This window comes from Dermochelys coriacea, chromosome 3, assembly GCF_009764565.3.
Source record: "Dermochelys coriacea isolate rDerCor1 chromosome 3, rDerCor1.pri.v4, whole genome shotgun sequence".
Taxonomy (NCBI): domain Eukaryota; kingdom Metazoa; phylum Chordata; order Testudines; family Dermochelyidae; genus Dermochelys; species Dermochelys coriacea.
The window spans coordinates 45,982,257-45,999,360 of record NC_050070.1 but is presented as its reverse complement, the minus strand read 5'-3'; the positions used below and the strand labels follow the sequence as shown (position 1 = coordinate 45,999,360).

The 17,104-nt window shown below is 44.1% G+C and overlaps 1 protein-coding gene and 1 long non-coding RNA gene across 3 annotated transcripts in view; one reads left to right on the top strand and one right to left on the bottom strand.

Annotated features, from left to right (window-relative positions):
* LOC119852497 overlaps nt 1–5,777 on the bottom strand; it is a 47,614-nt gene extending 41,837 nt beyond the window's left edge. For both annotated transcript variants that reach the window (XR_005291672.2, XR_005291673.2), the window contains exon 1: nt 5,641–5,777. This is a non-coding gene — a long non-coding RNA (uncharacterized LOC119852497). The remainder of the gene's footprint in view (nt 1–5,640) is intronic.
* Nucleotides 5,778–5,800: 23 nt separating this feature from the next.
* GCLC (glutamate-cysteine ligase catalytic subunit) overlaps nt 5,801–17,104 on the top strand; it is a 56,824-nt gene continuing 45,520 nt past the window's right edge. The window contains exon 1 of the mRNA XM_038393684.2: nt 5,801–6,183. Within this exon, the coding sequence (XP_038249612.1) occupies nt 6,034–6,183 (150 nt within the window). The 5' untranslated portion in view covers nt 5,801–6,033. The remainder of the gene's footprint in view (nt 6,184–17,104) is intronic.

Genomic DNA, 17,104 nt, shown 5'->3' with positions numbered 1-17,104 from the left:
CTCTAGCACCCAAATACCCAGCTCCCAATGGGATCCAAACCCCAAATAAATCTGTTTTACTCTGTATAAAGCTTATACAGGGTACACTCATAAATTGTCCACCCTCTAAAATACTGATAGCTATGCATATCTCTCTGTTTGCTCCCCCAGGTATTACTTACTTACTCTGGGTTAATTAAGAAGCAAAAGTGATTTTATTAAGTATAAAAAGTAGGATTTAAGTGGTTCAAAGTAATAACAGAAAGAACAAAGTAAGTTACCAAGCAAAATAAAACAAAACACACAAGTCTAAGCCTAATACATTAATAAACCGATTACAGATAACATCTCAACCCCAGAGATGTTCCACTAAGCTTCTTTTACTCCTGGACTCCTTCCTAGTCTGGGTCCAGCAAACACTCACATCCCCGTAGTTACTGTCCTTTGTTCCAGTTTCTTTCAGGCACCTCTTTGGGGTGGAAAGGCCATCTCTTAAGGCAGATAACGACAAAATGGAGGGGCTTCCAGGGCCTTTTATATTCTCTCTTGTGGGCGGAAACCCCTTTGTTTTTCTGTGCAAAGTCACAACAACAAGATGAAAAGGAGTACTTGTGGCACCTTAGAGACTAACAAATTTATTAGAGCATAAGCTTTCGTGAGCTACAGCTCACTTCATCGGATGCATTTGGTGGAAAATACAGAGGGGAGATTGATATACACACACAGAGAACATGAAACAATGGGTTTATCATACACACTGTAAGGAGAGTGATCACTTAAGATAAGCCATCACCAGCAGTAGCGGGGGGAAAGGAGGAAAACCTTTCATGGTGACAAGCAAGGTAGGCTATTTCCAGCAGTTAACAAGAATATCTGACGAACAGTGGGGGGTGGGGTGGGGGGGAGAAACAACATGGGGAAATAATTTTACTTTGTATAATGACTCATCCATTCCCAGTCTCTATTCAAGCCTAAGTTAATTGTATCCAGTTTGAAAATTAATTCCAATTCAGCAGTCTCTCGTTGGAGTCTGTTTTTGAAGCTTTTTTGTTGAAGGATAGCCACTCTTAGGTCTGTAATCGAGTGACCAGAGAGATTGAAGTGTTCTCCAACTGGTTTTTGAATGTTATAATTCTTGACGTCTGATTTGTGTCCATTCATTCTTTTACGTATAGACTGTCCAGTTTGGCCAATGTACATGGCAGAGGGGCATTGCTGGCACATGATGGCATATATCACATTGGTAGATGCACAGGTGAACGAGCCTCTGATAGTGTGGCTGATGTGATTAGGCCCTATGATGGTGTCCCCTGAATCATGTCCCCAATTAAAACCTCTCCAACGCATGATCAAGGATCTACAACCTATCCTGAAGGACGACCCATCACTCTCACAGATCTTGGGAGACAGGCCAGTCCTTACTTACAGACAGCCCCCCAGTCTGAAGCAAATACTCACCAGCAACCACACACCACACAACAGAACCACTAACCCAGGAACCTATCCTTGCAACAAAGCCCGTTGCCAACTCAGTCCACATATCTATTCAGGGGACACCATCATAGGGCCTAATCACATCAGCCACACTATCAGAGGCTCATTCACCTGCGCATCTACCAATGTGATATATGCCATCATGTGCCAGCAATGCCCCTCTGCCATGTACATTGGTCAAACTGGACAGTCTCTACGTAAAAGGATGAATGGACACAAATCAGACGTCAAGAATTATAACATTCAAAAACCAGTTGGAGAACACTTCAATCTCTCTGGTCACTCGATTACAGACCTAAGAGTGGCTATCCTTCAACAAAAAAGCTTCAAAAACAGACTCCAACGAGAGACTGCTGAATTGGAATTAATTTGCAAACTGGATACAATTAATTTAGGCTTGAATAGAGACTGGGAATGGATGAGTCATTACACAAAGTAAAACTATTTCCCCATGGTATTTCTCCCCCCCACCCCACCCCCCACTGTTCCTCAGATATTCTTGTTAACTGCTGGAATTAGCCTACCTTGCTTGTCACCATGAAAGGTTTTCCTCCTTCCCCCCCCCCCCCTGCTGCTGGTGATGGCTTATCTTAAGTGATCACTCTCCTTACAGTGTGTATGATAAACCCATTGTTTCATGTTCTCTGTGTGTGTATATCAATCTCCCCTCTGTTTTTTCCACCAAATGTATCCGATGAAGTGTGCTGTAGCTCACAAAAGCTTATGCTCTAATAAATTTGTTAGTCTCTAAGGTGCCACAAGTTCTCCTTTTCTTTTTGCGAATACAGACTAACACGGCTGCTACTCTGAAACCTAACAACACGATGGAGTTTGTAGCCACCTGGGCTAGTCACGTCCATGAATGATTCAGCTTTTTTGCAGGCTGACATCATTGTTTACATGTTAGTTTGAACGTTCCCAGGAAAGCTCAGATGTGGATTGACATCTCCCAAAATCCATTGTCAGTTAAGTGTTTCTTGACTGAAAATAGTCCTTTCTGAAGAAGCTGATCAAATGCTTCATTGAGGCTATTTAGAATCAAACACATTGAGATACAAGTACATAGCCACTACTCATAACTTCAAATGCAAAAAGAATACACACATACAGACAGGTTGTAATTTGCTGGTTATGATTATGCTTTCTATAGGCACCTTACTTGACCTCCTTTTTACAAGATTTGATGCAACTATAGGACCTTGGTTGCAACAATGATCTATATGGTCACAGTTCACGGCAATAATGTCACAGTAGGGTCTCCTTTATAAATTTTAGTCCTGTAGTTAGCACAATAACCTGCGATGTGAGAAACCCAAGCGTCAATTCCGCTCACCTCAGACAGCAGGGGAGAAAGGATTTGAAAAGGGTGCCCCCTCACTTCTGAGAAACAGGCTCTAACTACAGAACTATAGGATAGTCTGGGGTAGGGCTTCCTCAGTCTTTCCTGTTGAAGCTGTTCCTCACATCCCAGGTGAGTGCTTGAACCATTGGCCTAAAAGGTTAAGGTGGGCACCATCTTCTCTGGTGGCCATTTTGTGTGGAGGGAGGCAAGCACCACCTCCTCCTCCTCCAGCTGTTTGGTGTGGAGAGAGGCAAATGTCTAATTCATTCTTACAAGAAAGGACTTGGGTGCCTAAACTACCTGACTCCAGGAGAGGAGTTCCCAGTTGTGGATCACAAGCAGTTACAGGTGCCTGCATGCAGCCAATCTTTGAGCATCTCTGTGAGAGGGGTGGGACTTAGTATACACCCTCCTCAGCATCTTCACTGGCCAATTTATACAGCTTCTAGCCCAGTGGTTCTTAACCAGGGGTCCAGGGCCTCCTAGGGGGCCATGAGCAGGTTTCAGGGGGGTACCAAGCAGGGTAGAAAGCCAAAGCCCAAGCCCCACCACATGGGTCTGAAGCCCAGGACCCTGAGCCCTGCCACACGGGGCTGAAGCCAAAGCCTCAGCAATGTAGCTTAATGGGAGCCCCTGTGGCATGGGGGCCTGGGCAATTGCCCTGCTTACTACCCCCTAATGCTGGCCCTGGCTTTTATATGCAGAAAACTAGTTAGTGTGGCACAGGTTGGCTTTTATAGCATGGCAGGGGGCTCAGAAAGAAAAAGGTTGAGAACCTCTGTCCTACTCTGCTGGCTGTTATGGACTGTATTCTTAGGTGCCTCTCTCCCCATTCATTGTATAAGGCAATCACTGGAATGCCACTGAAATCCACAAAACCTGAATTAGGAAACTACATACCTAATTCAAGTTTTGTGGATTTTAGTAGCATTCCTGTGATTTTTCTATGTGCCTAAAAGTTAGGCACTGCAATACCTAAGTCCCTTTGGATATCCAGGCCAGGTAGTTTTTAGCTTGGTGATGCTAAGGTTATCATTATAACCTTTAGCTGGGGTTGATCTTGACTAGCTATGATGAGGTAACGTATTTCACTAGGACATGGTAGTATCTACTACTGTAAGCAGACACATAATATAAACAGTAATGAAGCCCTCTACATTAGCTGTACTACTGTGACAGGTTTCAGAGTAGCAGCCTTGTTAGTCTGTATTCGCAGAAAGAAAAGGAGTACTTGCATCCGATGAAGTGAGCTGTAGCTGTAGAAAAGGAGTACATGTGGCACCTTAGAGACTAACAAATTTATCTGAACATAAGCTTTCGTGAGCTACAGCTGTGGACTCCCTTGTAAACAATGTGAAGCAAAGAATGACTGTAAAACCAAATAATAGGCAAAGATGGGACACACATTCTGAAGTGTAAATTCTTATTTCTCCATAAATACTTTGATTTCCTTCTGAATTATGTGCTTCACTAGGATTACATTTTCCCAAAATAATTAAAAAATACTAAACAGAGGTGGATTGTAGCACTATACCTACACACCATCCAGCTGCTGGGCAAGGTTAGGTAGGGATTAAAAAGACAGTGCGGCTGTACCTGATGTTTAATGGCACATGTCCCTTTGTGCCACCCAGGCCACATGAAAGCTGCCTGGAAACATTTTTCACTAACCCTTTTACACATACACAGTGTCCTCCAATGATATTGGGACTGAGGCTCATGAGCTGCAAGTGGTGGCTTGTCAATGTATCTGCTGGAGGTCTTATGCAGCACATATTAAGACACTGATTTAATTAAGAAAAGGAGTACTTGTGGCACCTTAGAGACTCACAAATTTTGAGAGTGTGTGGCACAAGCTGTCAGCATACTCTGTGTGGTATGTAGATTGTAATGGATTTTTTACCTTCAGTCCTTTTATGCCACAAGTACTCCTTTTCTTTTTTGCGAATACAGACTAACACGGCTGCTACTCTGAAAACTGATTTAATTATTAACCAATCTAAGCTACTAACCAAACAGGAAGCTTTGACTGGTTATTCACCAATTAATTTATCAGTTTGTACCACCAAATGCATCCGATGAAGTGAGCTGTAGCTCACGAAAGCTTATGCTCAAATAAATTTGTTAGTCTCTAAGGTGCCACGTGTACTCCTTTTCTTTTTGCGAATACAGACTAACACGGCTGCTACTCTGAAACCAGTTTGTACAAAGTTATTAAAGTATTTGTGCTGAGAATGTTATGTATAAACAAACTAAATATTTCCCATCATACTGTTTAACTGGGAGTAGTATCACAGAGTAAATGAAACAATGAATCCAGGCTACTGTGGCTCTTTTGGGTAATGATCCCTAATTCGGCTCCTGAACCACTGATTTCAGAGTAGCAGCCGTGTTAGTCTGTATTCGCAAAAAGAAAAGGAGTACTTGTGGCAACTTAGAGGCTACCAAATTTATTAGAGCATAAGCCTTCGTGAGCTACAGCTCACTTCATCGGATGCAAAGCTTATGAACCACTGAGTATCACTGCTGTAATCCATTTCACTCGTGATCCTTTAGCACGTGCTAGCCCGGGGACTTTAATACTATTTTAAATGTCCCTGCCCCAGAGAGCTTCTGGGGGCCATGCACGAGCTGGGATCCCTGGCAAGTGACTAAGCTCAGTGGGGAGACGAGCGGAGCCGTGGTGTACGCACCCCAAGAAACGCTGGTACAATCGGTGAGGCTTAAGAAACCCATTTTCCCGAGGGAAAGGCGGGGGCGATACTTCGGAACCCCCCCCCCCGCCGCTCAAGCGACCTCAGGTGGATTTCAGAGCCGCCCTTTACCTGGCAAAGGCGCCCGGCCTCGGTCCCAGCTCCAGCCGTGGGCGCCGGAAGTTCCCGGCCGGCAGGGCTCCGCCTCCAGCCTGGAGCGGGAATCGGGGGGGAGGGGCGGGGCTCCCGCCCGTAGTAACCTCCCACCGCCTCCGCCCGCCCTCCCCGCGGGGTGACGCGCGGCCCAGGGGCGGGGCGCGGGGCGCGGGGCGGGGCCCGGCGGAAAGTGCTGAGTCACGGCCTGACGCGGGCCGCCGCCAACCCCGGTCACGTGCTGCGCCGGGAACACAAGCTCCTGCCGCCGCTTTCGCGCACTGCGTCCCAGCGCCCTCGCCGCCTCCGCCTCCCCGGGGGCACCTGCCGCGCCGAGAGCCCGGGGCCGGCGGCGGAGGAGGAGGCCGCGGCATGGGGCTGCTGTCGCAAGGCTCCCCGCTGAGCTGGGAGGAGACGCAGCGGCACGCGGAGCACGTGCGCCGGCACGGCATCCTCCAGTTCCTGCACATCTACCGCGCCGTGGCCGAGCGCCACAAGGACGTGCTCAAATGGGGGGACGAGGTGAGCGGGGCGGGCGGGCGGGCGGCCGCCCGCGGGCTCTGCCTGTCCCGCGTCCCTCCCGAGAGCCCTGCGGCGTGGGGGCGCCGGCCGGGGGCAGGGCGGGGTTGGGCCCGGCGGCCGGGGGGGAACCAGGCTGCTGCCCCTGGTGCCTCCAGCCCCGAGGGGCAGGCCGCGGTCGCCGCACGCCCGGCGCCTTGGATGCCGCTGTTCGCTTCGTGTGCGGGGCGCTTCGCTCCCCGGGCTCGGAGTTCGAGCCCCGGGGCTGCTGGCCGGCGAGCGGGAGGCGCGGGTGTGGAGCCGTGCGGGGGATCCGGGCGTGGGGGTGGTAACTCTCCATCGGTGTTGGAACAGCCTCCCCCCCGCACTGTGCGCTCCGGCCCCAGAGCGATGTTTAAACGCTTTCCTGTGGCATCTCTAGGCTTGGGATACCCGGGGCGCTGCTACCTCACAGCAACTGCAGAGGGTTGCTATTTTTATTTTATTTTAAGTTGTTGTTGGTTTGTTTTTTTTTGAGCCCAAGCCCTTTCTGCTTTTAAAAACCCGAGTCTCGAAAACCAAACTACAGAGCAGGGCGATTCATATTCAGCTTTTGACTTAATTGTCGGGAGTGGAAAATGGTAAGAGGGGGCTGGAGTCAGTGTCTAGGAGAAAAGGAGGACTTGTGGCACCTTAGAGACTAAGGAAATTATTTGAGCATAAGCTTTCCTGAGCTACAGCAGATTATTTTCAGTGTTAGGGTCCTGGAGACCATCTGTTCAGGAGTCTCCTTTTGGGTCTTAACTCCTTAAACCACATTCATGCTCGCAAAAAGAAAAGGAGGACTTGTGGCACCTTAGAGACTAACAAATTTATTTGTGCATCAGCTTGGGTGAGCTACAGCTCACTTCATCGGATGCATCCGGTGAAGTGAGCTGTAGCTCACGAAAGCTGATGCTCAAATAAATTTGTTAGTCTCTAAGGTGCCACAAGTCCTCCTTTTCTTTTTGCGAATACAGACTAACACGGCTGCTACTCTGAAACCATTCATACTCATAGTATCTGAGCATCTTCCAGTCATTCATTAAGCAAGGTGATGTTTCTTCTCTCATCCCCTCTCATGTGCCATGGTGTGTTTTGGTAGTTTTTTTGTTTAAATACACCTCTTGCTATGTATTTATAAATTCAAAGAAGTGCTCCTTGTACTTGGAGTGGAAGGTGGTGAGGTTTGTGATGGTTTTCAGTTCCTGGAATTGTTCGTTCCACAGCCTTGGCCAGCCTTTGAGAAATTTCTATCCCCTGCACAGACTAATTTAATTCAAGGCTTCCCTGCCCCACAATGTGATCTAGGACATCATCATTCTGTCAAAAATGATAAGGAAGAGCTAGCAGGTCACAGCTTGAACCCTAATACAAGGTCTCCATTATCTATAGCTATTGAGTAGTACATCTCCTTATGAGGTAACTACAGGAGGCCTGGAGATCCCAGTAGGAAGCAAGATAGACGAGGGGCTCTTGCGTTGCACCTCAAGCTCTGTTCCTGATCATTATCAAACCAGAGAGAGCCAATCTGCAATTAGGAATAGGTTTTCAAACACTTCTCTTCCAAAGCACAGTAACCACAGGTATATCCAACCTGGGAGGGGCTCCATTATGAAAGAACTTGGTCTTTAATGGATTATAAATGCTCTGAAGATTAGGGCAGCCCTGTACACACTGCCAGTTGTCAGAGACCTGATATCCGAAAAGGTGGTCATGGGGCAAGTGCACTCTTGGGCCACCATGTTTTATGTAAACAATCCAGGAAGGCTTTTGATTGTGCCTCCTGTTTGGGAAGCACTGCAAGTGTGGGAGTGAGCTCTTGAGCCCTTTGAAGGTAGCTGGGCAAAGAGACTTTCCTTTCTGCTGAGGGAATGTAGGGGCTTGTCTACACTGGCACTTTTCAGCACTGTAACTTTTTCGCTCGGGGTGTGAAAAACACCCCCCTGAGCGCTGCACGTTTCAGCGCTGTAAAGCGCCAGTGTAGACAGTGCACCAGCACTTTACCATTGCCAGTGTAGACAAGCCCTAGGTCTCTTCTTTTCTCCACTCTTGGCTGTAGCCCTTCTTAATGTTCTTTCTCTGACCAGACACAAGCTACCAAATCTCTTTCCAGGCCAGAGCACTATTGTGGACAATCTGTCCGTGAGCAATCTCAGGATTAAGGAGCGGCAGAGCAGAACTCCTGCCGCCTTAGTATGAAAGTTAATTTTTTTTTTTTTTTAGTTTTTCTATTATCTTTTTTGTTTACCTCTTCTCTTTTTTTAGTCTTAAATTAGCTTTTCTTTCTGGCAGTTTCCTCTCCCATGCAGAAGAACTGACTGGAGATATCAGAGGGAAACTTTTACATTTGGCGGAGGCAATGCATAATGTTCAGTAGCAGGAATGGCTTGCCCTCTTCTTGGCTGCTGCTGATCTCAAGGGTCAAAATCTTAAGATCTAGGGAGTTGTACCAATCTCATGCTAAAAAGCCAAAATGCAGGCTTGAGAAGCCTGTAGGCCTTCCGGGAAGCAGAATTACAGGCAACAAACTTTCCCTCTTTCTAGTTGTACTGACCTGTTTCCCCAGATGTAGCAATATAGATTTCGCAAAAAGAAAAGGAGTACTTGTGGCACCTTAGAGACTAACAAATTTAATTGAGCATAAGCTTTCGTGAGCTACAGCTCTGTAGCTCACGAAAGCTTATGCTCAAATAAATTTGTTAGTCTCTAAGCTTTTGTGAGCTACAGAGCTGTAGCTCACGAAAGCTTATGCTCAAATAAATTTTAGTCTCTAAGGTGCCACAAGTACTCCTTTTCTTTTGCGAATACAGACTAACACGGCTGCTACTCTGAAACCTGTCAGTATAGATTTGTGTACTGTATTATGTTATGCCTTTCAGAGAGCAGGTTAATACCTGTGACTCCTTTAAAAATTTTTATAGAGCAAGCAGGAGTTCTCAACTCAATCAGAAAACATTCATTATTTCATTGCTGTTATTTGTTTACTGTTGCTACATAATGCATTGCATTGACACCTACTGTTTTACTTGTCAGAGTAGTATCAATGTATGTTAAGACAGGTCTATCTTGACATATTGTAAGCTGTTATTTCAGTGGGTCTTAAGGGCTCAACAAGGTATTGGAATCTGTCAAACATTGGCTGGTGAACTTTGTGGTTTGAACTTTACGGTTTGTGCGCATGCAGAACAGGAACTTATTTTGCTTCCATATTTTTCTTCAGCTTGTAAAACAGTTAATTTGTATTAGAAACTGACTAGTTGAAAAATAAATTTGACTTTTAGATTTCTCTGATCAAATAGCCAGAAGGATTGTGGAAAGCATTATGGCATGTATGTTGAACTCAGAAGAATTAACCCTGTTTTAAACTTGACAAAAAAGTGCTGTGGACTTGGACCTTGTATATTAGATTATAGCTTGAAAATTTTTTTATTGACTTGGCTATAAACCCTTAAAGATGGGAATTAATAATGGAGATGACAGCTCTCACTTAATTAGTGATACAGTCAGGGCTGCTGTAATAAAACTGATGTTCTAAAATGCATTTCTGGGATACAGTTGGGTAATAAGTTTCTTTAAAAAAAAAAAAAAAATACTATCAAAGATATGCTTGCCTGCCCAGCTCTGTGTCTGGAACACTGAGGAAGATAAACTGTGAGCTCCTTACCTGCAGATCCTCCCTGTTCTTATCCACAGGCAGATAGAAATATTTAAAAGATGCCTTCCCCCTTCATCTCCAAAATTCCTTTTCACAAAGTGGATTCACCGTGTTTGCTTGTGAATGCAGAGAGAACCTGTAGCCTGGGGTTGTAGAGTTGTCCAATGTCTTGTCCATTCTAGAACATTGTCATTATAATCCTCTAACGTAGCATACCTGTAGCACACTATGCCTTTGGCTTACAAAGATGTTGAGCACCAGTGGCTCCCCTGACTTCAGTTGGGGCTGCAAGTGTTTTCAGGCGGAAGGTATCTGGACATAAAACAGCATTCGCACCACCGTTGTGATCCACTTGTTCTGAACAAAGCTAAGCATAGCTAACAGTAGTGCTATATCCCTCCCAGTAAAAAGAACGAGGAGTACTTGTGGCACCTTGGAGACTAACAAATTTATTTGAGCATAAGCTTTTGTGGGCTAAAACCCACTTCATTGGATGCATGCAGTGGAAAATACAGTAGGAAGATTATATACCCAGAGAACGAGAGTGATCCATTAAGGTGAGCTATTATCAGCAGGAGAAAAAAAACCTTTTGTAGTGATAATCCGGATGGCCCATTTCCAACAGTTGACAAAAAGGTGAGAGTAACGGGGGGGGCAGGGGGAGGAGATAAGCATGGGGAAATAGTTTTTCTTTGGCTCATTACACAATTTCCCCATGCTTATTTGCCCCCCCCCCCCCCCCCGTTACTCTCACCTTCTTGTCAACTGTTCGAAAAACAGTGGGGGGGGGAAATAAGCATGGGGAAATAGTTTTTCTTTGGCTCATTACACAATTTCCCCATGCTTATCTCCTCCCCCTGCCCCCCCCCCCGTTACTCTCACCTTTTTGTCAACTGTTGGAAATGGGCCATCCGGATTATCACTACAAAAGGTTTTTTTTCTCCTGCTGATAATAGCTCACCTTAATGGATCACTCTCGTTCTCTGGGTATATAATCTTCCTACTCTATTTTCCACTGCATGCATCCAATGAAGTGGGTTTTAGCCCACAAAAGCTTATGCTCAAATAAATTTTAGTCTCTAAGGTGTCACAAGTACTCTTCGTTGTTTTTGTTGATACAGACTAACACAGCTTCTGATCCCTCCCAGTGTAATTCCACAATGTTCCTGCCCACCTTTCGGTAGCAAGTTTGAAAGATCAAAGCATTGGCTCTGTGATCTCTTGAGCTACTAATCTACCATCTTTCTTACAGGCTTGGGAAAGGCTCAGGTGATAGCCTGGCAAAGACATGACAGAGTGCTTTCCTCTCTTCTAACCTGTCTCTCCCCAAAAAAACCCACCACTCCAATAACTGAAGCCCCACAGCAACAACGACAGACACACAAGAATAACAAGTACAACTTCTTGTTTAGAAAATCTTATTAAAAGTCTCTTTAAGATTACAAAATAAAGTTCTTATAAAAAGGAGAGGGCATCATTCACCTTTTAACTTCTTTCCTTATTTAGAGTCAAATTAATGATTCATTTTGTAGTGCGGGTTGGCAGATACTTGCGATATAAAGAACTACGCTGCAGAGAGGTAAGGTAGACCATATTCTGGCTTCTCCATGGTTACCCTCCTGAAAAGCTATCTATATTCTGGTGCTTTACCTGTTCCCCATTCTGTTCCAGTTCATCTTTCTGTCTGTAACTCAAAGCAGACATGAAGTTTAACTTTGCAGCCGATGTTGGATTCTGAAGAGTGAAATGGCTGGTCTCTTGGCCACTAGGCTCCGTTCCATTGCTTTGTGCTGTGCATGCATTTGGGTATACAAAGTAAAACCCAACTGCATATATTTTATTTGTTTGTCTCTGCAGTCCACTTTGCTGCAAGGCAGAACAAGATGATTGATTATTTTTCAGCTCTTGGGCCATGCCAGACCTGGAGTGAATGGTGTGAGCAAAAGTGACAAGAGAGATGTGGAAAGGGACTAAACAGCAGCACCAGAACAGGAAGGAGAGGGGTGGGTGGGTGTGGGGGTGTGCACGTGTGGGGGGGTGTGCACGTGTGTGTGTGGGTGTGTGTAAAAGTTGCAAAGAGGGTAACATTTTTGGTCAAAATGAAAGCTGCAGAGAAAAATGATGATGATTTTATGTGCAAGAATGTGAATGACTTGGCAATCCGGCTTGCGATTTCTATTCTGTTTCTATTCTATTTCTGTTCTTGCTTGTTTTCTGAAATTAGACCACTATGACCCTTCTATTGGATACAAGTCGTGCTACTGTCAGTTTTTAGGCATAGAATACAATGAGTGAATTCAATTTTCACAGGGTCATTTTCCTTTTAAAGAAAAGATGTATGAATTTGGACAGCTTGAAACTTGCCTGGCAGCTAAGTATATTAGCCACAGTGAAGAATCTGTGCCACCACACTCCTTAAAATTTAAATGAATAATAAAACAGTTGTCTATTCTTTGTGCATTTTATTTAATTGTAATGTCATCAGTCATCCCTTTTTAAGCTGTAAAAAAGAGTGCTGTCTCTTGGTTTTGTTGTACACCTTGTTTCTTCCTGACCCCTTGTATTTCATCATCTTAACTCTTCCTTTTTCTCTACATTGTTCTGTCAGCTTCATCTATATCTATCAGACACATAGATGAAAATGATTTATTGGGGAAGAGTCAACATGGTTTTTGTAAAGGGAAATCATGCCTCACCAATCTACTAGAATTCTTTGAGGGGCTGAACAAGCATGTGGAAAAAGGTGTGTGATGGATGCCCCTGGGGTGCCACCTGGAACTGGGATAATACTGAGCCCCCTGACCCACTAGCCTGGGCTCCCTCTCAGACAGTACTGCTGTGACAAGCTGCAAAGCCCTCCAGCCTGCACTTTCACCACCATTCATAAAGGTAAGGACATACCCAGCTGCAATCACATGCAGGCTCTCTGACCAGCCCCTGTATAGGAAGGCTACAGCTAAGGTGACTGCCAGCTCCCTTGGCATGCATTCCTTCTGGAGTATAAACCCAAAATTATGCTGTCTTGCCCTGCCCAGGGATCTGTACAGTGTAAGCTGATAGTTTGCCCCTTCCCTCATGGAGAGGAATATGCAACAGCCTTTGCCCATTGAGCTGTGATTCCCATACACTTCACTCTAACTCGCTGGTTTAGATAAAGCAAAAACAAGTTTATTAACTATAAAAGAGAGCATTTAAGTGATAGCAAACAGATGAAAGCAGATTACCTAGCAAATAAAAAATGCAAACTAAGCTTAATATACTAAATAGATTGATATGACTTAGCAGATTCTCATCCTAAGAGATGATACAAGCAGGCTGCAGCTTCTTAAGCGGCAAGCTGCACTTGCTTTACAGCTTGGGATCCCCAGATGTTTCATTCACAGGCTAGAAATCCCTTTAGCCTGGGCTCAGCACCTCCCCCAGCTCAGTCTCTCTTCCTCAGGTGTTTCCAGGAGTCTTCCTGTGTGGGGAGTGAAGAACCACAGCTGATGTCACTCCCTGCTTTATATAGCTCTTGTATAGGGCAGGAACCTTTGTTCTAAAGCTTGGTTCCCAGACCAGTCTGTGGGAAAATACTGACATCTCAAGATGGAGTCAAGAATCATGTAGCCTGATCACATGTCCGCGTAGAGTCATAGCAGCCATTATTTATAGGCTGTTTGGAGCGTTCGCAGGAAGGCTTGCTAGGTGGAAGATAAGATTCTCCAAAGGATTGTTTTTTCCTAATGGCCCATTGCCCTGAATAGGCTCTTCCCCACCAACTATATAGACTGATTATGTAGTAGGCATTACCCAGGTATAAGTACATTTGAAATACAGATACATAGTGAATATTCATAACTTCAGATACAAAAATGATACATGCATTCAAATATTTTCAACAAATCCTGACCTCTCACATGACCCATCTTGCATCATATTTTTTGCCATAATCCTCTGTTTTACTTACACACGCGCTGCCAGAAGCTGAAGAACCAGTTCCTTCAGTTGCTCCGAGCCTTCGTTGGCACTTTGGCATAGATAGATATATCACTGAAGAATGTGGTGCAGTGTCACAGGGTGATCTAGTAGGTATGGTACACTTAGATTTTCAGAAAGCCGTTGACAAGGTCCCTCACCTATGGCTCTGAAGCAGAGTAAGCTGTCATGGGATAAGAGAGAAGGTCCTCTAGTGGATTGGTAACTAATTAAAAGATAGGAAACAAATAGTAGGAATAAATGGTCAGCTCTCAGAATGGAGAGAGGAAAATAGTGGTAGGTCTCCACAGATCTGTACCAAAAGCAGTACTGTTCAGATCATTTATAAATATGCTGGAAAAAAGGGTGAACAGTGAGGTGGCAAAATTTTGCAGATGATACAAAACTACTCGAGAGTTAAGTCCAAAGCAGACTTCAAAGAGTTACAAAGGATTCTCACAAAACTGGGAGACTGGGCAACAAAATGGTAGAATAAATTCAATGCTGAGAAATGCAAAGTAATGCACGCTGGAGAACATACATATAAAATGGAGTCTAGATTAGCTGTTATCACACAATGGATCTTGGAGCCGTTGTGGTTGGTTCTCTGAAAACATCCACTCAAAGTGCAACTGCAGTCAAAACTAATAATGTTTGGAATCGTTAAGAAAGGGATAGATAATAGGAAAATATAATATTGCCTCTATATAAATTCATGCTACACCCACATCTTGAATTCTGTTGTCCAGATGTAGTTACCCCATCTCAAATATGTGCTTGGGAAAAGGGCAACAAAAATTATTAGGGGTATGGATCAGCTTCCATATGAGGAGAGAGAATGCTGGGACTTTTTAGCTTGGAAAAGAGATGACTAAAGGGGATATGATAGAGGTCTATGAAATCATGGCAGGTGGAGAAAGTAAATAGGGAAGTATTATTTACTCATAACACAAGAATTAAGGATAGCCAAACAAAATTAATAGGCAGCAGGTTTAAAACAAAAGGAAATATTTTTTCACACAACGCACAGTCGAACTGTGGAACTCTTTGCCAGAGGATGTTGTGAAGGCCAAGACTATAACAGGGTTCAAAGAAAAACTACATAAGTTCATGGAGGCTAGGTTCATCAATGGCTATTAGTCAGGATGGGCATGGATGCAAAACCATGCTCTGAAGTGTCCTCAGCATCTGTTTGCCAGAAGCTTGGAATGGGCGAGATGGAGTGGATCACTTGATGACTATCTGTTCTTGCCCATATGCTCAGGGTTTCTTGCCCATATGCTCAGGGTTTAGCTGATCGCCATATTAGGGGTTGGGAAGGAATTTTCCTCCAGGGCAGATTGGAGAGGCCCTGGAGGTTTTTCGCCTTCCTCTGTAGCATGGGGCATGGGTGACTTGAGGGAGGCTTCTCTGCTCTTGAAGTCTTTAAACCATGATATGAGGACTTCAATAGCTCAGACATAGGTTAGGTTTTTTGTAGGAGAGGGTGGGTGAGATTCTGTGGCCTGCGCTGTGCAGGAGTTCGGAGTAGATGATCAGAATGGTCCCTTCTGACCTTAGTATCTATGAATCTGAATCTGTTCTGCTTATTCCCTCTGAAGCACCTGGTTTAGGCCACTGTTGGAATACAGGATACTGGGCTTAGGTGGACCCTTGGTTTGACCCAGTATGGCTGTTCTTATGGTCTTATGCTAAACCAGAGAACTAAAATGAGTGGCACCATTGCCAAGAGCAACACCTGGGCAAGAAGCCAAGCACTCCTTCCCATGTGCTGTGAAAGGGAAGGGCAAGCTGGTTTCTTTACTAAAATATAGTCCTGGAATCTACACAGAGATGTTGTCTCTGGCTAGTAGTTGTCTGACAAATATGGAAGAGACATATTCATTGCATGGATGGTAATAAAACTCTAGTAATTTAACTTTCTCCCATCTTTTATGGTGCTTTCCAGAGCTAGATCCTGTGCCAGTCCTCAGATGCTGTTTAAAGCTGTTCCCAGCAGCAGCCGTCACAGAGTGAAACTGATGGGTCTTTGACAGTTGTATTATTGCCCATATGATTTTTGAATAGTTGTAAATTAACTGAAGCAGATGAGGAAAAAAGAATCTGGGTGTCATTGCGCACAACTCAAAAGAGATGTGTTCCATATGGAGTGGTGGTCCCCCAGAAAAGTGAACAGTTAGACTCCACAAGACATGGATGGAGAATATGGCCAAAAAATAATACTGTTATATAAATCTGGGCTACAGTCATTTGGAATCTGAGTTCTGTTTTTTGTCTCTTTCCAAAAAAAAAAAAAAAAAAAAAAAAGAGAGAGAAAAGAGTTTTGGAGACTTGACAGTAAAAATGAATAAAGGAAAATCTTCCATAAGAAGAGAAGTTGAAAAGAGTTTAGAGAGGAGACCAAACCCCCGCCTCCCCAATGACCTGATGTGCAGAAAATGTAAACTGAAGATTTAACCTTCTCAACTTGCAAGAATAAATCATTGAAATTGAAAAGCTGCAAACATATTTTTATTTGTACAACACAGTTATCCTGTGCAACCCATTGTTACATAATATCTTTGAGGCCCAGAACTTAACAGAATTGAAAAAAAAAGTCTAACGCTTTCATGAATGACAAGTATACCCAGAATTACAATAGTAAGGTTTTAAAAAGTAAGAAAGCCTCGTGCTTCGGGTCACTAGCCAACCTCTGAGGGGGATAGGAAAAAAACCTAACCATGTGAGTAGGTTATTCCATAATGGTCCCCTGCAGATTGTCTTTAACTTTCCTCTGACGCATTGGGTACTAGCCGTTGTCAAAAACCGAATAGTTGAATACATGGACAGCTGTCTGATCTGGTTATAGCATTGCCTGTGTTGCTAGTTATCTATATGTAAATCTTAAACTTCAGCTAGGTGAAGATACAAATTGACAGTCACCTAAAATACATTTTTTTTTTTTACCTATGTTACTAATGCTATTAGAAGTGAGCATTTTAAAAAGGCATATGTTCATCACTGTTTATGCTCTTTGTTTACTTTGTGTATTTCTCTCAACATGGAGAATGATGATGAATGAACTGACTTTCATTCTCAGGTTCTATTTATTGCTACTATGAATTGGTTTCATATGCTGCAGAAGAATGCTGTTTTAAATCAATTCCTTGGCATCTTAAGTTTGTAGAAACACTTGTATTGGTCTTTAAGTTTTGTAAAAGCTTGTTTTTACAAAACTAAAATGTTGGGTCATGTCAGTTCTTTTAAGCCTCTGCAAATTATCCTTCCAGACAGTAAAATTCTGAAAACGGG